The following is a 22389-nucleotide window of genomic DNA, read 5'->3' as shown; positions in this document are numbered from 1 at the left end:
AAATAAATCCTCTGTGTAGTCAAACTGTACAGGTTTCTTACAAAAGCTGAGGTTTGTGTTCTGTTTAAAGCTGAAGTTGCTGGTGGGTAGGGTGAAAGTTCTAGGGCTTTTTTTTTTTTTTTTTTTAAAAAAAACGTCCACTTCTTTCTTTCTCATCTGCAGTAATGAAATGCTCTTGGATGATAGGCATGCACTGTATTGTTTTGCTGAATTCCACTGTTTTCTAACCTTAGCATCAACGAGATCCTCGGCTCAATGAAATTTTATTTCCCTTTTATGACACAAAAAGAGCAATGCAGATAATTGAGACATATGAGCCAGATGAAGACTTGAAGAGTAAAGGTAAATGTGGGAGGAAATTCAACATTTGCTGTTCTTTTATCCCAGTGCAGTCATCAGGACAAAGAGATGATTTCATTTTAAATCGAGTTGTTCCTTAGCATCTAAAGAACGCAAGAATTTATTTCAGCAGTGGCTTTATATCTCACAGTGTACTTTCCTTTCTTTTTGTCATAAATACAACTTGCTGTTGAGCAAAGTAATTAAACTCAACACCTTTTGTTTGGTTGCTTGTGCTCCTGATGACCTAGTTTAAGAAACAACGTTCATGCAGTACTCTGTAGCAAGAAGCAACTGACTCAACCAATATTCATGCTCTACTCTGTAGCAATAAGAAACTGACTCATCTTCGGTTTCCTTTTGGTAACAGAAGGGACAAGTTAATGCCGTGTGGTTTAGTAACCAGAGACTGCTCAGGAACACTGGAAAGGGAAGTTCTTCCACTTGGTCAATGCATAGCAAAAATGCAAAGATCAGTCTATTGATTATAGGACACTGAGCTTCTTTAAGTTGTGAAGACTTTAAGTTGTTTGTCTAGAATACCTGCCCAGCTGAGCCCTTTTTCCACTAAGGTAGCTGCTAAAATTTGAGAACCATTTTGTGCTTCAGCTTTCAAGCTCTCAGTGATCAACAAAAAACATTCTTAAACATTAAATTTGATTTTCTCCCTTTTTCCTTTCTTCCAAAAATCAGAATTAGCTGAGAGGGTTTGAATAAGACATTCCAGGAGAGTTCACTGCTGGCTGACACAAAGCACAGAAAATTTAAGCTCCAGTAGAGGATTCGTTTCAGAGTACTAGAAACAGAATTTAAAAAGCAGGTTTACTAGTATTCTAAAGTTCTCTGCATAAGAGAAATGCTGTCTTAAACATAGGACTGTGAAATGTGGCTGTGAAATGTGCCTTAACAATTGCTGAGTGCTCATATATGACTTTACGGATTGCGGTCTTCAAATTAGAGCCAGATAACTCTTTGCAATGACTCTTTGTGAGTAATCCCTTCTTCCCTACCTCAGATCATTTCTGATTTCTCTGTGTCTTGGCTGCTGTAAAAACTGATATTGTAGAATTGTTGGAAATATCCAAATAATTTTCTAGGACGGTTGATTGATTATTAAGTTTGTCATTGCAGTTTATCCCTTTATTTATTTTTGTACTTTATGAGGCACTCAACAACAGAGAAATAATGGAAGGACGTTATGAATTTTGTTCTCTGAATCACTGTATGTCCCATGTTTATTGTAGAAAATGGTTTGCTTTTCACTGTAAAAGAATAAACCTGTATTTCAAACAGCAAACATGAAAGTATCCTGGAGTTTACTAACATTTTGCAAATGAACACACACAGTTGTTGTCAGGGTACATCTCCACTTGTTTTGCTGAAAGCTTATCAACAGCAATGTAGCACATTCAGTGCAAGACTAAATATTAGAAGGGAAAAGTACCATAGAATACTTAAATGTAAGCTTGCAGTTTCTGGTTCACAAAGTCCCAAAGTCCAAAATTGCTGGAAGGGTTCTGAAGAGAAGTCAATACTTATTTGCCTTATTCATGTCCTATTGATGACTTAGGTCTACAATGGTAAATGCCAGCTATACAGTTTTTTTACACATCTATTTTATTTTCTGGAGACGTAGTGGCAGATTTTGCACTAGGGAGAGTGTTGCTGGTCAGTTTGGAGCACTGGGAAGGGAGAGCTATTTGCTTGGAGAAACCTGTGTAGACATTTGTGCTAGGGCTCACGTTCTGAAAAGTAGTTAGTATCCTTCTCACTATAGATTTCTAGCAGTAATTCACTATGATTTATTCTTCCTTCTAGGTCTCATATCAAGTGATGGATTTTGCAGATACTTGATGTCAGATGAAAATGCCCCAGTTTTCCTAGACCGTTTGGAATTATATCAAGAAATGGACCATCCTTTGGCTCACTATTTTATCAGTTCCTCACACAACACATATTTAACAGGCAGGCAGTTTGGTGGCAAGTCTTCGGTGGAGATGTACAGACAAGTGCTTTTGGCTGGATGCAGGTTGGAAGCAGTAGATAAGTTCTTGTTATTTGTGAATAATACTTTGAACATACACCATATATTTTGGTGATGATTTATTGTAGAAGTGAATGAGAAAATGTGATACTGTGGCGAATGAGACTTTAGTGAGACTTCATCACAAAAAACATTGGAAGACAGTGGAGCACAGAAATCAGGAGACAGGTTGTGAGAAAGATAAGTTTCATATCAAAACAAAAATGGATTTTTGAGGCCTTCTTATTTTTTAATTAAGAACTTTATGAGTAAATGAGAATCAGCTTATGATTTCATGCTTGATATCTTGACATACTGGTATGTGTCACAGTTAACTGAGTAAGGGAATAGATTAGGCAAGTGCTACAATAATAAAAAATAATTCTCGTTCAAATGTTACCCTATGCATACTATATTTAAGGTAGTACCCCCAATGTTATAAAAGCAGTCAGAAATTACACATGTGCAGCTTAAAAGGGATTGTATAGTGCCTCAAACTGCAGAGTACTCAGAATTCACTGCTCAGAATGTTTCTTGAGTAGCTCACCTGTATTGAAACACTAAGAAAGGTGATATTTTTCTTGTGCTTTTAGGTGTGTTGAGCTGGACTGTTGGGATGGAAAAGGTGAAGACCAAGAACCAATAATAACGCACGGAAAAGCAATGTGCACAGATATTCTTTTCAAGGTAAATACCCAATCTCTCCACCTGGCAGTAAACCCCAGTAGGACTCCTGGATGAGAATCCATGCAGGGTACCCTCCCCTTCTGAGCATTTGCAATTGCTCCCTTGTGACAGTCTGACAAATTATATGGGCATTATTTCTTTTCCTCAGATCTTAAGGCTCATTTCTGACTTGCTTTCTATGTCCTTGGGTTACTGCTGCTAACTTTTTTTGCCCCTTATTATTACAACTTGTGGCTCCTTGCTCAACAGAGAAAATATCTTCTCTATTGTCTGAGAAGTTCTTTGGCTGCAGAAACAGCCTGAAGATGCAGAACCTGTTCTGAGACTGGAAGTTCTTCTTGTCAGGACAAGGTGGCAGATCAAAGGTTGCATTGATGGGTTGCAGGTGAAACTGCAGGCACTTCTGGGTGCTGAGTGCAGAATTGAGGGTGGGGGAGGGAGGAAAGAAAAGAAGGAACGTACAGTTTTTTCTAGTTCTGATTTCAGTAGGCACATTTGAAACTCAGCTCTGTGTTTCCCAGGATGGGGAGGAAGACAAAAAAACTTTCATTGATTGTAATTTGATTTATTCTAATTTTGAATCCTATTATTGCATTTTGAAGGATGTAATTCAAGCCATTAAGGAAACAGCTTTTGTTACATCAGAGTATCCCGTCATTCTTTCATTTGAAAATCATTGCAGGTATATAGTGCCTCTTTTTATTTTTGTTTTTTAATAGTGCAGTGGATGAGAATGATGATACAAACTCAAAAATACTAAGATTTGAATGAACTTGAAAACTGCATAGAGCTATGCAGATATACTGGCTGTCAGCTGGAATAGACTGTTCTTTAATGTAGTAGTCAATCTTTAACTGGCTTAGTAACGGCAATATCTGTATCTGTGCTCAAGCTGTGAAAGATATTTGTATGTTCCATTAGCCGTGTGGAATTCAGTTAATCTACTTTCTTGGTATTATGATATTCTTGTCTGTCAGATAATAGACTTTTATGGACACTTTAATTACAATAACGTAACATTTCTCAATTGAGAAAAATTGGGTTCTATATAATTTCAGATGACTACTTTCATTTGTGTTTTTCTGTTTTGCTGTATAATAGTGATTTAGATTTTTTAATATGTAAAAATGAACCATTGTAATCTTTTCCAGCAAATATCAGCAGTACAAGATGTCAAAATACTGTGAAGATCTTTTTGGAGATCTCCTGTTGAAGCAGCCTCTAGAAACACATCCAGTAAGTTATCTTGTGATAATGTTTCTATTTTTTAAAATCAGCAATATTTTACAGAGATGAAAAAAATTGTATCATAACACCTATAGTGGAATTGCTGATGACTGCCAGTCCTGTGCTTTCAAAAATGACTGGTGTATTTGTGTGTATACGCTGGTTAGTACAAACATCTGGTTTATTCAGTCTCTTCTGTGCAGGGCTCTGGCAAGCAGCCTGGGGAAATCCATCCCCTTGATGTGTGATGTAATGGCAGCTCCTATATAAAATACACCACTTATGTTATATTTCCAGGTCATACATAACTCTGGAATTTGCTAGTCATCGTTGAAAAACAGTTAATTCTAAATTGTACGTTCTCAGTTGAGGAAAGCTTTTTTTTTAGCTGCACTTTGCATGCTTCATGCTCTAGATCAGGCCTGACAGTCTAGTGGGGTAGCCCCCACTAGTGCATTAAGAATTAAATTAAGCACAGAGAGTTCCCTGCAGTCTCATTTGGACTATTGAGTGCACTGTAATCTGCACGCACTTCACTTCCCTCTGCGGCAGGAGTTAATAACACTCACTCCTCCACAAACACAATGTTGGAGACTTTAATAACTTGTTATCCACTCCTCCAGTCCTTTCCTACTCTCCTAAGCGACATGCTTACTGCTTGCCAGAAGTCACTCAGAACCTGCAAGTGCTCTTCAGTGGTGTGGGAGACCACGGCAAAGAGGATTCTGCTTGGTCTGTCAGCCAGCTCCTGTCCATGTGAACCCTTTCCAGGGTCCTTTTTCTGTTATCGTCTAAATGTTTTTTCTTGGTTTTCCTTGCACACTGCAGGAACAGCAAGTCACCAGCTTGATGAATATCAGGCTATTGCTATGAAAGGTGTCTCCCAGAGAGCTAAACTTGTCCTGTTGCCTGCTAATGTATATGGCACCTTGGCACGTTCCTCACAAATGACAGCTTCCAGCAGCTTTTAGGCAAATCTGAAACAGTGCAGGCCAGAGGCTGCCATGCTACTGCCACAGAGTCCAGTATTTAGTCTCTGCTCTCTGTGTTCCTTAGCACTACTGAGCCTTCTGCATTTTGTGTTTATTTCTCATTGTGGATGAACTGAGTCCTCAGCTGCTCACAAAGCAAATGTTACAGAGATGGCTGCTTGAGTTGTTTGTGAATGCTTGTTTTCTGATACTTATACAGAGTGAGGTGGAAAGAATCAAGGCAATGGCTGCAGCAAATTTGTTTTTAAGTAAAAGCGATTATCATCCAAATGGGCATCCAGGTATGCCCTGTGTGTGGGGATGGGGATAAATGAGCTCTGTGGTACTGACATCTAGTGGAATTACAACCAAGCACTCTCAGAAACAGTTTTGATTTGTCTTCAACATGCCAAAACTCCCTCGACTGAGGTAGCTTGGTAGTTATGGGTATTATTACCCTCCTACAAAGGATGTTTACACCCATTCTTTTCAGAATGGGATGGGCTAGGATTTTTCCTTCATTGTTATTTGTCACCTCTGCCTCTTTTATTGAGTTTTAAGTTGTGGTGCTTTATTTTTTTGTTCTTTGTAGCTCAGGGTTGGATTTAAGGATCAGAATATCAGAATATTTCTTCTAAGAATTTTTACTAGTCTTGGCAATGCTTTCTGGCCCTTATCATTTATGGCTTACTGGGAGCCATAGTCTTCAGCAATGACTTCCCATACAATATCCTTTATGTGTCTGAGGTGGAAAGTGTCTTACTTATATCCAAATTTCTGTTTCTTTGCTGCAGTGATGTGACAGGACTTAAATCAGAGGATTTTTTATTTTTATTTTTTACTTTTTTCTATATTATGAGTATTCTCCTTGCTCAGATTGGACTAAAACCTTAATGAGTACTTCATATGTAAGTCAAGATTGCTATTGAACTTTTACAAATACTGAAGATGTGAACCTGTATTCCTACTGGCAGAAATAGTTCTTGCCACTTGGGTAAGGACTGACCAGATTTTTTCATTCACTGGTGCCAGCCCTTTTTTATTCTGTATGTATGTGTTGTGGATGGCCTCACTTGAATTATTACAGCTTGAAGGGATGATATAAGGTGAATTATTTGGAGATCAAATTACAAAGACTACACTATAACTTGAATTGCAAATGAGCCATGGGGAGAGAGTGAAACTAGGAAGTCCTCAGATTGAGTGTTGCAAGTCACATCCATGCCTATTGCTAGGCAGGAGAGGATAGGAGAGTAGGGCTGCTAAGATGAGCATAGCTTTCCCTTGGAATAGGGAAGTAACAGAGGAAGCAGTGTCACTGGAGACTGACTTCCATGGTTGTGGCTGAGGTGGCACTGCTTTTTCACTGCCCCTTAAAATGGTTGTCCTAAAGTCAAAATTCGAATGGGGTTATAAAGAGGTGAAATAGTTGTTATTAAAGTGTTTTCTATAAACTGTTTTACAGCTTGATCCAGGTAAAGCCTTACCTTCTCCCAATGATCTCAAAAGAAAGATTCTCATAAAGAATAAGAGGTTGAAACCTGAAGTAGAAAAAAGTAAGTAATCTTGTCAAATATTAAGTTAAACAAAGTCCAGGTTGATTTGAATTGACTTTATTACTAAGGTTGTCAAATTGCTTGTACACTGCTGTTAAAAATATTAATTGTGTGTAAATGACATTCTGTTTTCCCTTATATTTCCTATATCTTGCTGGATTCTAGACTTTGCTATCTGCATGTAGCATGAGCATAGATAGACTTAGAAATGTAACTCTAGACTTTATCAGATTGCTGTTCAAGCTGAAGTATAACAGAGATAGAATCTCTTGTAAATTCTACCTACACTAGTATGTTTACATTGCCATGCTTTTCCAGGATAAGCAAAAAATGAAATGGAATTAGAAAATTAACTTCTAGTTATTATTACCAGTTCTGATGTTTATTTTCTTTCACTAATAATAATGCTACTATATTAGTTTTTAGTATGGCTAAAGTGACAAACCCTAGTCCTTCCCCAGTAAAAGATAAGGATGGAGACCTTCCTCTAACTTCAGTGATACATGATTGTGTTCATTCTGTCTAGCTGAAATGCACATTCTGTCTACCTGAAACACAGCTGAAAATTCAAGTGCATTACCTCCATTTACATAGATCAACCACCAAAGAGGCAGCTCTCTGCTTATTCTTTAAGAAAGTGATATACTTGTTTCAAAAGCCTTTGAAATCTGTGGAAATATTTCCTGTAACGTCAGTGAGCTTTGGATACAGCTCTTACTTAACCACTTTCCAAATCTAACAATCTAATAATGCTTATATTCCATAATGTTTATTGCTAACTGAAAACTTGATCTTAAAAATCTCATTACATAAAGATACCTCTCAGGATCAGAGAATCATTTATTAATGTTCTGATGTATTTCATTGTGCTACAAACTGTTGATAGCATGACTAATTTTTTTTAAATTTTCTTACGAACAGAACAGCTCGATGCTCTAAAAAAGATGATGGAGGCTGGTGAAACTGCTGCTCCTGTGAATATCTTAGAGGATGACAACGAAGAAGAAATAGAAAGTGGTGAGGATTTCCTAGAAAAGGACTCTCAGACATTGCCTATTGTAAAACATACCCACACAATCATGGTTGTGGCAGTGGCAATAACTGTGAGCTCAATGCATAGCGATTTATATAGACTTCTGGCTTCAGCATCTAATCTCAGATAGGTACCACACCTGTGGCAGGTTGTGGTAGAAACATGACCTCAGTTAGTACTTCATAATGATTTTTAAGTTCCATTTATTGTTCAGAAGTCATACTGTAGCAGCAACCAAGTCAGTTTTCACTGTGTATATATGTGCTGGGGATGAGGAGGGGAGTTGGGAATCTGCGGCCTTTGCTTTAAAAACAGATGCTGTCTCTATTTTAGTGATTATGTCAATGTGTTAAGATTATTGCATTTTAACTGATAAGGATGAAATCAAGAATAGGATTTTTCTTGCCAAAATTCAGATACCTTGAGTGTTAGCATCAAGATTTGAGCCTATGATGTGGAATATGTTTATGGTCAACAGAGAAGAAAAGACATTTCTTGGATATGACTCACCTCACCTATGTCCATGTTCAAAAGAGGTAGCTCAGGCACTGCCTGTATGTGTCTGTACCAGTGTTCTGGCCTATGACCATCAGACACTGAATGTCCCAGCTTTAGCCCATCTCATCATACTTTCCTATCAGAAAGCCACTGCTGTTGCTGTCAGTCGAGGTCACAGTGGTAGATATTCTTTGTGATCCAAATATGGCATCTGTTGCTGAAGTTCTAAGAAGATTGAAGTATGACGGTTTTTTTAAAAGGTCTCTTAATGTCTTCAGATGATGTAGCAGTATGGAAGAGATTTTGTTGCTTGGCAGGCTGATTTCCACTGAAATACTTGTTTCTAATAGTATTGTGTTCTAGACTACCAAGGTGTTTGAATAAGTACTTATAGAATTATTATTTAAGTCCAACTACATGGTGTGGTTACTGATTATGGGTTTTTAAGAGACCTCTTTAGCTGCTTTGAGAACACCAGATTCTTACAGAAGATTACCCTAAAAGCAAATGGGAAGGATCCCCAATAACAGGAGCACATAAGGAGAGACTGTCTATGTACATGAGGAGTCTGGATGTAAATAACCTTTTATATACTTATCTCAAGAATCCTGCCTTCATTTCTTATTATTTCCCAAACCCTACATTGTTGGTGATCATTTTGTTGTTGTTGTTGTTGTTTTTTAAATACTGTTTGATCTATTGATCAATTGAGTCCTTAAAAAATACACTAAAAAAAATCTCCCTTACTAATTGTGTCAAAGACATAAGAATCTCAGGTCAGCTGTAATTTATTACTACTACATTTTTAGAAATCAAATACCTTGAATTTTTTGTATGGAAATTTGCCATAACCAAACTTGTATATTCAACTGTTGTTTGTTTCACGTTTCACACAAAAGCAGCATTTGCTGTGTTCTTGCACTGATTCTTCTTTCTTTTTTGTACAGCTGACCAGGAAGAAGAAGCTCATCCAGAATATAAATTTGGGAGTGACCTTACTGTAGATGATTACAGTCAAAAAGAAGCTGTTGCCATCAGCGTCAAAAAGGTAGGATTACTTCTTACTTATATTTCTTTGGAAGCTTTCCATGGATGTAAAACATTCTGTTTTGTGGAAACATCACAGTTCATATTGTCAGAGAAGTCCAACACAAGATCTGCACCAGATTCCTAATGCTTAGGTTCATGAGAAGAAAAAATTTTGTAAATCAAAATCAAAACTGCATGTTTAGATAGAATACTCATTAAGGAAACTGAAGAATCAGTATGTAGGAGAACTATGTACAAGAAGTGAAGAACTTGACCAAAAATACTAATTGAGGGCAACAAGCAGTTTCTTACTTCTGCTTCTGATATTTTACTTTGTATCTTGGTGTCAGAAACCTACTATGAAGTGAATATCAGCTTCCTTACTTGGTAATACTTTCTTGCAAGACTACAAATTGTTCTCCATTTTCAGGGATTCCCTGGCTTATTCTTCATTGTTAACTCTTAGGATAGCTTCTCCTTCCATCTGCAGAAATAAAGGCAAAATAGGAAGGCTACTGTCCAAGGGGATGGTATGGTGGTGTGGCTATAACAGCAAGCCAGATGGCTTACAGGGTAAAAGTATTTTTTATTCTAATGATACCTGGTTTAGTGCACTTTAGTGTTTAGTAACAGAATTTTACTTGGCAGTAATGAGATACTGAACACTGGAATTCAAAACTGCTCTGGCACTGAAGGTGTTATTGCTTCTTATTACAGGAAAAAAAAAAAACAAAGCAAAAATTAAATATTAATGTACCTTATTAGATCATATTCTTCTGCTACACAAGTATTTAAGTATTTAAGCCTTTTTTTTTTTTTTTTTTTTTTTTTTTTTTTTTGGCCCGCCTGTCTTACCTTTGGATCTTACTCCAGATAGAAGTAGAGGTATGGAAAATCTTTCATAGTACTGATTGCCCTTAGCAGTGCATCCTTCTTCAGCACATCAGATCTGCCTTCCGGATTTTTCTTCAAGTGTGCATCTTTGCTTCTTCAGGATTTTTATGGCTCCTCCCACTGAAAAGTGCTTTAACTTATTTGCTGTAGTACCTGAGCAATGTTTTAAATTCCAAATTATTCACTCTTTCTTAGTATTTACCCTTTGGTAACTTCTCTTCTTCGCTTAATGCTTTCCTTACTCTATAGGAATGTACACTCAGTGCCAAGTCTACATTTGTCTGTCTAAGATTCTCAGTAGTGATAATTCACGATTGAAGACAGACAAACAGAGAGGCTCACTTGTCCATTGCAAATAACATCTTGAGATAGGCCTTTTCCATCTGTGGACATTGAAAGCACAGTTTATGGCAGTCTTAAGTTTTCAGACTCTGACCAGCCTGCATATACAAATGATTTGTTTGCATTCACTGAGTGTCTCATTCTTTTCATCTTTGAAACTTCCTGCCCCAAGATCTAATTATAAGGACTAGTTGGGCTTAACTGTATGGCATCCTCTCTTTTATTTCCACTGCTAGCTAGTTGCTGAATTGTATGGATTGTTTACCCAGATTTGAAATACACTTTGAATTTTTGCAAGTATATGGGACAGATTTTCCACTTTGCTGTGTGACTCAGGGTTTACTTTTTGCTAAGCAAATTAACTTTTGGAGTTGTTTTTTTTTTTAACCTTATTGTATTTCCTATTGCATTTTCTTTGGGTAATGCATATATATTTTTTTCCCCTTAGGCTGTTGAAGATTCTGAGCAAGAAAACAATAAAAAGGTGACACATAGGATGTTACGTAGTTTGTTTTATTTCTTAACATATAAAAAACACCTTATTACTTACCTTGCATTCTTACTGGTTTAGCAATTTTATACACAGTTTAACTACTTCTACAGAACATTTCTGAAAGTGACTCTGCTTCCTTTCCTCCTCTTTTGCTGTATTAGGGCGATCAGAAAAGGTGGGGACAGACAGCAGTGTGTGACTTGTGCCTGCCTAGAAGTGTCCAATCTTGGTCTGAAATGTCACGTGCTGGGAAACAGCAATTTTTTGAATGATGTTGAGATTCATCATCCCCGCTTTTTTTTCCTTTCTTTATTTTTTAACCTCTTTCCTTACCCTGACTACACTTTGTTTTCCACTTGCTTTTCCTCCCTTTGCTTTCCTTTGGGGCTTCTGCATTTATCTTCTCCCAAGAATCCCTTCTGTAAGACTCTCCCACCTCCTTCCACTCTTCTCTGTCCTCTTCTCTCACTAACATTGCTCCTGTTCCTAACCACACTTTATTTCACTATGTTTTATTTTCTAAGTAGCTTCTGATTCTTTTCTTGATGGATGAGGAGGTAAAACTAACCCAGAGATCAATTCTTCCCTTTTTTTTTTTTTTATTAATTCCCTAAAAAGATTGTATGCTTTCTTTTGTCTCTGCAGGCTTTAAGAAAGATCCCACTCTACCCCTCCCTAATTCATAGTTTTTAAGTTCAGAATCTTCAACGAGGGAAAAAAAAAAGAAAAAAAGAGCGTAGTTCATTTACTCTAAAAAATTATGAGTCTATAGATACTAAGATACAATTAATGACTAGTAGATTGTCTTAGAACATTGTCATGCAGCTAGTGTGCCGTTAATTTAATCATACAACTGTAGACTGTAGGATGCTGTCGTCTGACAATAAGGCTTACATAATCTCCTTTGACTTCTTTGCAACTGACATTCATTACTTAGATTTTTTTGATCAAGATAGTAAAATATGGTTAGCAATAATTAGCAGGAGCACATGGAAGGAGTCTGTTTTATTACAAGGTGGGTGGTCAGTTCTTCCTAAATATTGGCATTCCAAAAATGACAACACTGAAAACAATTAGTTCCTTTGAAGAAATTTGGCCTTAGTTTGATCTAAACTTTATTACCAAGTGTTGACCCCGTAACAAAAAGTCTGTATTCTACTAATGAAGACTTGTATAATTAGGTGTATTTAGGGAAGATGCCTGTGAATCCTCGGCTTTTGGATTCCTGTAATGCAATTGAATTGAGTCCTTGTGAGTAGCTTTGAGATATGGTATAATTTTGATTTCATGGGCCATTGTAACTTTTATTCAGTTAATTCAGTCTACAATGTGACTAAAACCACATGCATCTGTACTCATTCTTGTAGTCTGGCTATACCATGCAATCATAACAAGTCAATGCTATCTGAAAGGTTCAGCTACATGTCCGTAACACTGGAAAGTTGATTCACTTTTCTTCTAGTCTCCTATTTCCTGGCTACATGAGTTGCAATAATGTAGGCACTAGGAACTGTCTCTTTGTTCACACTTTAATACTGTTGCATATACTTACTGTTTCAAGAAAGCACTTTCTATTGCTTCCTGTTAGTCACCATTTGATGATACAGTAATGAAGGAGGATTTCCTGGCAAACACAGATTGCACAGATCTTTATTCTGAAGATAAAATACTTATTACTTTCTTATTTAAGTTCAGCCTGCAAAATGCTACATTTCTTGGTAATTGATTCACTGGTAGGAGAGCAAGCAAATAAGTTTTTGGGAAAAATGCTGTGAATGTAAGCCTTTCATAAGTTGCTTAGATTGACAGAGATTTGTGGGGTTTTTTTCGTTCTTCTCAGTGAAAAGAAGATTTCAAACTGATTTAGGGAAAGGAAAAGGTTGAATGTGGATCAACAGGTAGATAGATGTGCAGAAGTTGATAGGTAAATCCACATGAGAAGTGCTTCACCTTGTGGTTTTCTATCACATGAGATAGTTGTAGAAAACTTTTGTAGTTCTGTTAAAATGTGGAGTGTCTTTATGTGGTGAGTTTTCATATTTGTCATTATAAGTGGACAGTGATACAAGCTTGATACTGTCTCTTGTTGGTCTCATAGCATTTGTCCCATGAAGGCTGTAATACCTATATTCTAATCTGCTTTTATTAATAAAGGTAACCAATTTAATCAATTTGTGTTTTGATGGTTACAAGGTTCTACTCAGCATAGAGTGTACACCACAACCATAGCTGCTATCAGAAAATGTACTTGAAATTGCAATTCTCAGGGATTTATTTTACAAAGATCATTTTCGCCCAGCATTTTTCAGTCCATTGTAATATCCTCAAAATTATCCTACTAACATCATGTAGTATTTACTCCTCTTAGGATCTTTCTATCATCAGTCCTATAACAAGGAGAGCGATTGGTGCAAATAATTCTTTACTTCTGTCATGAAATTTACTTTTTTACTATTTAAATGTGCATTTAAAAAAAAAACTTTCTGCAGATTATGTATAACTTTGTATCACATTTGAAAATCAAAACAGAATTTGCATGAAATAGTGATTGTTATTAATATGTTTCCAGGGTTTAGTAACTGTTGAAGATGAACAAGCATGGATGGCATCTTATAAATATGTAGGTGCCACAACCAATATACATCCGTATTTATCAACAATGGTCAACTATGCCCAGCCTGTAAAATTTCAAGGTTTCGACGTAGCAGAAGGTAACATGAAAATTTGATTGAAATAAAAGTATTTGGGTATCTACAGTTCCTGAATTTAGAAATGGTATAAGGTTTTTATACTTTGTTGACTGTCATCTATGTGTTTTTCATTTTGTTCTCTGAATATGAAGTTAACATGCTATTCCATTGGTCATCCACTTGGAGTCACTAACTTACTGGGAGAATATGAAGCTGTTGAGGTTGATTGTATTTTAGAGGCTCCTCCAACTAAGCTGTTTTTGTTTTTTAGTTCATCTTTCTGTAAAGTAGGGTGAGCATAGTTATCACAGTGGTCAGTAATTAGAGGATACTTTCATGTTGCACGGTAGACCATTTAGCATGTTATTGTGTTTTATCTAATATCACACAGGTTCTGAATAACAACTTTCTCCTAAACAAAACATTAAAGTTTTGTTGATTTCCTAGAAACTGAAAGAAAATGACAAATAAAAACTATTACTTAATTTCTCTTTGGTGTAATTTGATCCTATGACTGACAAATAATGAGGAAATGGAGCAGAACTGCCTACATCACACTATTTAGGTATAGTGCATGGTTTTGAATGTTGATGCATTATTACTAAAGTGTTTTAAAATTTCTTTTCTTTCTAGAACGTAATATTCATCATAACATGTCGTCTTTCAATGAATCAGTTGGACTAGGGTATTTGAAGACTCATGCCATTGAGTTTGTGAAGTATCCTTTCAGCCTTTCCCACTATTTCTCTACTAATGCTACAAATAAGCAACAAATGAGTTTTCCTAGATTGACAGTATTCCATGTTCACAGTGGAACAAGAAATTAGCTCACAGGATGAGGAACAGTAAAATGATGTAAGAAATACTGAGGACAGTAGGATGTGGGCATGCATTTCTATGTTGTTATTTCATTTTCCTTGATAAGTGTTACAGTTATAATAAACGACAAATGAGTCGGATATACCCAAAGGGAGGCCGAGTGGATTCCAGTAATTACATGCCTCAAATTTTCTGGAACGCTGGCTGCCAGATGGTCTCACTGAACTATCAGACCCCAGGTAGGCAGTGACAACCAGTGAACCTCAATTCTAAAGAATGGCTTGAGCAGTAACTCTCAAACAGATGCTGTGGATTTGCTTCTGGCATTTTTTGAGGAAATAGACATATGGCTAAATAACGTGGTGGAGAGAAATTATGGAAGCGTAAGATAAGTAACAAAAAGCCATGCATTGAAGGAAAATTAAAACCATCTTTCATGGAAAAATAATACAGTACTGTAACTTTTCAAATTATTTTATTTTTTTATAAATATAAATATATATAAATTTTATATATAAATTTATAAATTTATAAATTTATATATAAATATAAATAAAAAATATTAATTGCAGGGGAATTGATGTTTTCACAAGATGCTGTTTTTTGCACTGTTTGATAAATGTCTCCAAAATAATGATGAAGGAGTGTAAAAATTAAGACAGTAAAGAGCAGTGACTGTGTGTGTATAATAAATGAATATACAGATGTTATAATTAAGAAGTATCCAGGAAAGTTAGGCTAAGTAAGACTATTGCAACAGGAAGATAATAAATGGAAAATGCTTACCAATGTTTTAGGCTTGCAATATTCTCTACAGGGAGTGATCTCCAGAAGAGATCCTTCCTCAGTGGCTGTCAGCACTTAGACGGGTCTAGGAGAGATGCAGCCAGGCTCCACCCCTTCCGACAGCACAGGTGAATTGCCTTCACCTATGCTCCTGTGGCTGACTCATTGCTTGCCTCAGGTGGTCAATCAGAGGTTCAGGCTGTGATTCAGCAGTTCCCATACAGTGTGCCAAATGGATTTCTAGACCATGTAGTGTCAGAGAATGGGATCTGAGATCCATCTTAGAGAACATGCCAAGGAAAGTAAAGACTTCTCCACAGCATAAATAGGATATCTGTTGTTTCTCTTTAGTGAAGGTGTGAGAATAACTTTGTTTTGTTTGCTGGGTTTTCTTTTTGAAATAATCTAGGAATGTCTTCAGATATATATGGAACAGAGCAGTTTCGCCATTTTCTGCTCTAGTTGCGATTGGTACTATTGTTTTGTATTTTTTACATTTCTTTCCCCTGAATTGTTACTTTGGTACTACAGGCATTCCTAATGATCCCAAGCTCTGTCCTGCATAACTTTGCATGCCTGCCATGAATGATTTATAGCTGAGAAGCAAGAGAAAGCTGTACTGGAAAACACTGTAAACCACTCCTCTGGACATGATTTGGAGGCTGGAGCAGATACATAAGCTTCAGTCTTCTCCCAGTATGCCTCTGCCCATAGCACGTTGTTCTCAGCCCCTTCATATTGCAAAATAAGAGTGTTAAATGTCTAGTTGGAAACAAACAACTTTCCTCTGTTAATCTTATGTGATACAACTGTGCTGGCTGAAGAACAGTTGAAGAATTAGAAACTAAGGCTGCACAATAAAGCAAATAATGTCTAACATGAGCATATGAGAATTTCGTATTTTACGCAACAGAAGTTATGTAGGAGAAATTCTGTTCCCTTTCAAAGTTAGCATTTGTGAGAAAGTGAAGAACTATGTTATCCATAAATGAGGATAGTATATTCCAGTGTAATTTGAAACCTGTAAGAAAAGAATATATTTTTTAATAGTGTTTGGGAGAGGGATGGATGGAAGAGGTTTTTTTGTGTTTACTGTCTTTTTAGACAAGTGCTGTAAAAAAGCATTGAATAAAATTCAGACACTTTAAAAGTTGAAGCTAAGCAATGATCTCTGCTGTGCTGTGATCTCTGTGGTTTCTTTTGGTGGTATTTTATTCAATTAAATCCTTAGGAAACTGGTATTCATTTCACCTTTTTTAAGACTTCAAGATGCAGACATCTTCATTTGAGGTAGCTGTCTGTGGTTGCTACAGAGTACCCAATTCCAGGATGGTTTGGGGTTTTTTTTTTTTTATGTCTGCCTTAGAATTAATTCTGCTGTTAAAAGTGCTTTTATCACTCTGTTATTTAAAGTGATTCCACTAGCAAGACTGGAGAAGTTTGTTCTGTAAATATCAGAAGTTAGATGACTGAAATCCCATCCCAGGATCTTAATCCCAGACTTAAGCTTTGCTGTCAACTGAATTCAGGAGAGGCTGTTTTCTAAGGACAGCTTAGTTTTCAGTTTTGTTGATAAAACTGTTACTACTGTGAAGAAATCTAAAATTTTTATATTGCTTCTTTATTTTTTTAGACCTGTGTGTATTATACATACATTCAGTTTAATTTTCATTTAAATTTATTATTCTGGACAAACAGTCTTATTTTCTTCTCTAAAAAGGATTGTTCTTGACCTGTGTTATTTGGGAGGAAAGAGTAACTTTTTTTCTCTCTTGACAGATTTAGCAATGCAATTGAATCAAGGAAAATTTGAATATAATGGATCATGTGGGTGAGTGATGTGATTTAAACTGTGCATCAGAATGCTTTACTGTGGCTTTAATATAGTTTTGTCATTCTTAATTATGTGTTACAAAAGAAAAAGGAATGCTAAGTGAAGAGTAGAAATTAACAGAATACAGGAAAAATGATCCCCTGCAAGGAGGCATTGTAATAAATATGCTTTTTAATTATGCCCAGCTTTTAAAGACGAGATATAAGAGGCTTTGTGTGTCAATTTTGAAGATGATCATTAATACCATTCAGAGTTACTTAAGTCTATCTTCAGCTTCTGATCTCAATCTCTTTTTTTCTTTCTTTTTTTTTTTTTTTTTTTTTGAATATTCAACTCAGAATGGAGATTCACATTGCACAGTTCACAAAATAGCCAAATTTACTTGGGCAGGTAATTTTAATACATAGGAAAGGTGTTTTTTCTGTGTGCTATTTTTTTTTTTAGTCTATGTACTTTATGTAGAAAGCAGATTTCACAGAAAATAGTGAAGTGTTTCATCTCTTAAGTTCTTGCTCATTATTTTTGTGTGAAATATTGTTTTTAAGTGTTTTTCAATGTTGATAGATTTTTCTCAGATGTTGAGATTATTCCTTGATAGGATAGGCTTATCATTGATAGCAAGAGGAGGGAGGAGATTTGAGGAATTAGAGGAAGATGCGGTCTAGAAACAGACTGAAGTCTGCAAACTCATCCTGTAGAAGAATGAACTCTTTTGTTCATGGAAGTCTTATTCAGAAGGAAAATCTGGATAGATGGAACATGGCAAAATTCCTCTACTACAGAATGGATGATATAGTACTTCGGTTATCTGTGCCCTTTTCAAATGTAAACTCTTCTGATAGAGACTGTCGGATTTGACAGAGGTGCAATCTCTGGTCATTTCAGTCAGAAAAACAGAAGAAAGGAAAAGCTTTTTTTGTGTAAAAGTATGATTCCTTTCTTATTTGATGCATAAGCCTAGTAGAGTGATGCATACTTCTGGCAGTTTCTCTGGCAGGCATCATTATGAACTAAATTTCTTGTTTCTTATGTCAGTCGTCTGGTACTACAGCAATATAGTGGTGATAGTAATAGAGAGGTAGTAATTTAATATGCATTGTAAATTTGGTGGTATTTCATTACAGAGAAAATGCTCAGGGCATTGAAAATAAAAACAATGACATTTCTTTCAAACAATACTCCTTTTTTTTCTCTGATTTACAGTTTTCATACTAGTAAATGAAAAAGTTCCTCTAGCATGAACATTTTTCATTTCAGCTGGCCTGGAGCTGAGGCTCAGAATGTCTCTGATACTTTTCTTCTGCCCATAGTCTACTTGAACTTAGTAAAATATTATGAAATCTAACATATTTTTAATGTGAGATTAGTGAGGAATATTGCTTTTGTAATTATAAACCAAGTAATGAAAAAATGGGAGAAAATTCATTTAGAGTCTTTTTTTTTTTTTTTTTTTTTTTTTTTTGAGTTTTCACAGCATATTTAAATTATTCCTGAATTTTTTGTAGGTAGGCCTTTATATGTTACGTACAGATAATTCCGTAGAGATACTGGAGTGCGGATTAAAAAATGATCTGCTCCCTCTCAGGGCTGCAGAATTAGCAGGATTGACTCCAGCTACACGTTTTTCTTCCACCAGTGGAAGAAAATCCCTGTTATATGTAGCACAGCAATTCTGTGGATCAGCTGCTGTTTTATTCTGATGGCTGAATCCTTGGATTTTGATTCATCAGTGGACATATCAGCTTCATTGATGTGTTGATCCAGTATATAGTCCTCAGGGATGGATTGTAAGTGTTATTATGGTAGTACCTTTCATGCTACTATAATTAACAATCTGTCAGTACTAACATCAGCTGTTTTCCCTGAGGTTTTATAACCTAGATGAAAAAATTAGTTTCAAGCTGAAATTTATTGTATGAGTCTTGACTCTGTGTAAATGTTTATCATTTAAAAATAAAATTGAATAAGCTGTCTGTATTTTTTGAAAGTGTTAAAGAATTAAAGTAAATGAGAGTATCTATTTTTGTTGTATAACTCACTGTATTTTTAAAACATTACTAAATTATTTTGAAATGTCTTTTATTGTATTACATTTATTTTGCTTGTGAAATCCAGTTGATGCAATCTCTTGATTCAAAATTAAGATTAACATTTATATGTGTACTAGATAGCCATAATATTTCCACTTTTACTTCCTTACACTTGCAGATAGAATGGCAATCTGTATTTTACAATGCTGTAGGAGAGTTCATTGTTTAAAGTTAGAACATCCATTTTATCTGTAGTTAATTCAAGTTCAGTTTCCACAAAAGAATAATTTTCTTGTTTTTCATGAAATAAGCTATCTGCTTAAACCAGATTTCATGCGGCGACCGGATAGAACATTTGACCCTTTCTCTGAAACTCCTGTAGATGGTGTAATTGCTGCAACATGTTCTGTACAGGTAAAACAGCTGCAAAAAAAAAACAAAAAACAAAAAACCAACCAACAACAACAACCTTCTTTCATCATATCACACTCAAATCACACTTAAATGTGAATAGAAATAAGATAGGTGCAGAAATGTTTGAATTGTTCGGATTTTTTCAGATTTTTTTCTTTGTTTCTGTGTTTACTTGGTCTGATTTGAACATGATATAATTTATTTGTTATTACACATTATCACCAAATGTTAACCCCCCCCTTACGCTGTTTTTGATTTACATCAGCCCTCACAAATGAATAAGTGAGTGGAGTTCATTTTTGTGGATACTGTGAAACTGTATGGACTTCACTGTCACCACAGAGCAAGAACTATGGGCATATATGAACAGATATTTTCAAAATAAGGAAACAAAAATGGTTCATGTGATGGAGGTCATACTTTAGAATCGTCTATGAGTAGCAACATCCATGAAACTTCTGTTGTAGTTTTAAAATATGGTTAGGTATTATGTTTTGTTAATTCCTGTTTTGTGACTTGGCACTTGGCACTCTTTATTCACATACACTATGTGCAGCTTAACAAAAGTTTGGCTTTCCCTTGTCTCTTTCTGCATATAACATGGAGATCTGAAAGTCTCTTGGAGCAAGGGTTCACTTTGCACTTTAGATAATTAAGTTCATTTGTACCTCCAGAAGAATAAAAACAGGAAAAAAAAATAGAAAAAAAAAAGTTTTATGGGCAGTAGAATCTCCCCAAGGAGGAAGTGGGATCTGGAGGTGAGAAAATAGTGCGAGGAATCACCACAGTGCTTAGATAACTTGTCTTGTTACTTGCTCTTCTTGGATGACTACATCTAGTATAAAATGCTGTGCTTATTCCCTTACCCTTTAAGAATTATATAATAATATCAACAATTCATTCAAGAATTGCCAACTAAAAAATAGAAACAGTTTTGTTCACAATGATTACTGCTTTGTACTTATTCCGAGTCACTTTTTACTGGAGAGTGCTATGCACATTTGGCATACAAGAGCATATGGTCCTTACAGTGGAGGATGTACAATCTTATTGCAGAGAAAATACAGAGTTCATGGAGTAAGATAGTAGAAGTAAATAGATATTGTGGACTTATGGAGTTAACCACACTGAGAGGGACAGTTAGACTGATAGATCAGGTTTGTGAGAGGAATATGTCTTCAACTGCACAGTCTTGATTCTGAATTTTATTAGTACTACAGTAATAGTTTGAATCCCTGACAAAGAGCAGGACTTCTCTTGAAGGTGCATGCTGTTATTAAAAAAAAAAAAAGGAAAGCCAGTGATGGTGTCCCTCGGCCACAAAACTTTTCAGATTTGTTCCCATTTGTTCTGTTCTTTCCAGAGTTGTTCCCTCGAATATTAGATTATGAAAAGAAAAGAATGTCTCAAATGAACTTAGACCTGTGAAATTGTGTTTTTCTTTCCTTGAGCTTAGTAATAAAAACATCAGCTGTATTTTTAAGTAATGGATTATCTTGATGGAATAAAAATGTGCCCTGGAGTAATCACCTCCTGTAGCTTGATTAATCTTGACTTGAAATGAAATCACAGCAAATCTTCATGTACATAGCAATACAGAGAGTCATCTGCACTGTTTGTTTGTTTTCTTTTAAATGTGATTGGTTTAAAACATACACCAATGTGAAAGCAGAGCATAAACATCCTTTCACTTCTCTGTTGTCAAGACATAAAATGGATTCCAAACGGAAAAATTTAAACCGTATTTTGAGAGCAGTTGCAGAACAGTAGTGCCAATCTGGTTGTTTCATTCAGCATATTTTACAAATACGGTGAACGCACGTGTGAAACAGGACCCAGTTGAGCTTACTGACTTACAACTTTTAATAGTGAGCACAGTCATTTCTGTTTGTCACATTTACAGCTTATTCTGAGTTTGTTTAGTACAACTAAAATGAAAGCTCAGGATATATTTTAAGATCTTAACACAATGACTTTCCAAGTAAATGCAATTTTATCAGTAATTATACCATTTTCATATGATTAAATAAATGTATCTGTTCTATACTAAGCATTTTTCAGCATTTGCCTTCAGTAGATTAAAAATGATCAGTATTTCCAGTATTTACAATGTGCTGAGTACATTGCTTGGTTGATATTCTCTGTAGTGCTTTTCCTTACCCTTCTGTTATTACGTTGCAGGTAATATCTGGTCAGTTTTTATCAGATAAAAAGATTGGTACGTATGTAGAAGTGGATATGTATGGCTTACCCACGGACACAATACGTAAAGAATTTAGAACGCGCATGGTGATGAACAACGGTCTGAATCCTGTTTACAATGAAGAATCATTTGTATTTCGAAAGGTAGGATATTTGGAAAGCACTGTTTGTGATTGGCAGCTCTTTTGCATATAAGCATCCTTGCTCACTTGATCTGCCCCTCCTGCTTCAGTCTGACTGCTGACATGAATAAGTACTGCTCCCATAAAAAAGGGTTTGTAGGGTTCCTGTTTACTACTGTAAACAATTTAAAGCTGAAATAAGCTTTCAAGAGATTTTTATTTTATTTTTTTTTAATTTTGCATTGTTTTGTTTTTCTAATGGATAACCTCTGTAGCTGTCACATGATTTTTTGTTTCTGTTTGGCTCTTCCCTCCCCTTTGCTTCCTCCTCCCACTCGGAGGTAACAACCTCATCCATGGCCATGCCTGTGTTCAAGGTATGCAGTCTGCTCAGAATGAG

The 22389-nt window shown here is 35.8% G+C and overlaps 1 protein-coding gene across 5 annotated transcripts in view; it reads left to right on the top strand.

The window, feature by feature from the left end:
- Nucleotides 1-22389, top strand: part of PLCB4 (phospholipase C beta 4) — a gene marked incomplete at both ends in the record, with an annotated part of 86867 nt that overhangs the window by 24486 nt on the left and 39992 nt on the right. For 2 of the 5 annotated variants that reach the window (XM_079549912.1, XM_079549914.1), the window contains 15 exons: nucleotides 234-342; nucleotides 2158-2368; nucleotides 2956-3049; nucleotides 3652-3731; nucleotides 4201-4285; nucleotides 6713-6803; nucleotides 7725-7820; nucleotides 9282-9382; nucleotides 11048-11083; nucleotides 13662-13803; nucleotides 14416-14500; nucleotides 14716-14840; nucleotides 17167-17218; nucleotides 19563-19665; nucleotides 21847-22011. In XM_079549912.1, coding sequence (XP_079406038.1) covers nucleotides 234-342; nucleotides 2158-2368; nucleotides 2956-3049; nucleotides 3652-3731; nucleotides 4201-4285; nucleotides 6713-6803; nucleotides 7725-7820; nucleotides 9282-9382; nucleotides 11048-11083; nucleotides 13662-13803; nucleotides 14416-14500; nucleotides 14716-14840; nucleotides 17167-17218; nucleotides 19563-19665; nucleotides 21847-22011 — 1575 coding nt within the window. Of the gene's footprint in view, nucleotides 1-233; nucleotides 343-2157; nucleotides 2369-2955; nucleotides 3050-3651; nucleotides 3732-4200; nucleotides 4286-6712; nucleotides 6804-7724; nucleotides 7821-9281; nucleotides 9383-10236; nucleotides 10249-11047; nucleotides 11084-13661; nucleotides 13804-14415; nucleotides 14501-14715; nucleotides 14841-17166; nucleotides 17219-19562; nucleotides 19666-21846; nucleotides 22012-22389 lie in introns of all 5 variants that reach the window. The other 3 variants (XM_079549913.1, XM_079549915.1, XM_079549911.1) reach the window with 2 other exon arrangements.

This window comes from Tetrao urogallus (genome assembly GCF_951394365.1).
Source record: "Tetrao urogallus genome assembly, chromosome: 2".
NCBI classification, from domain to species: domain Eukaryota; kingdom Metazoa; phylum Chordata; class Aves; order Galliformes; family Phasianidae; genus Tetrao; species Tetrao urogallus.
This window is presented reverse-complemented; position numbering and strand designations above follow the sequence as displayed.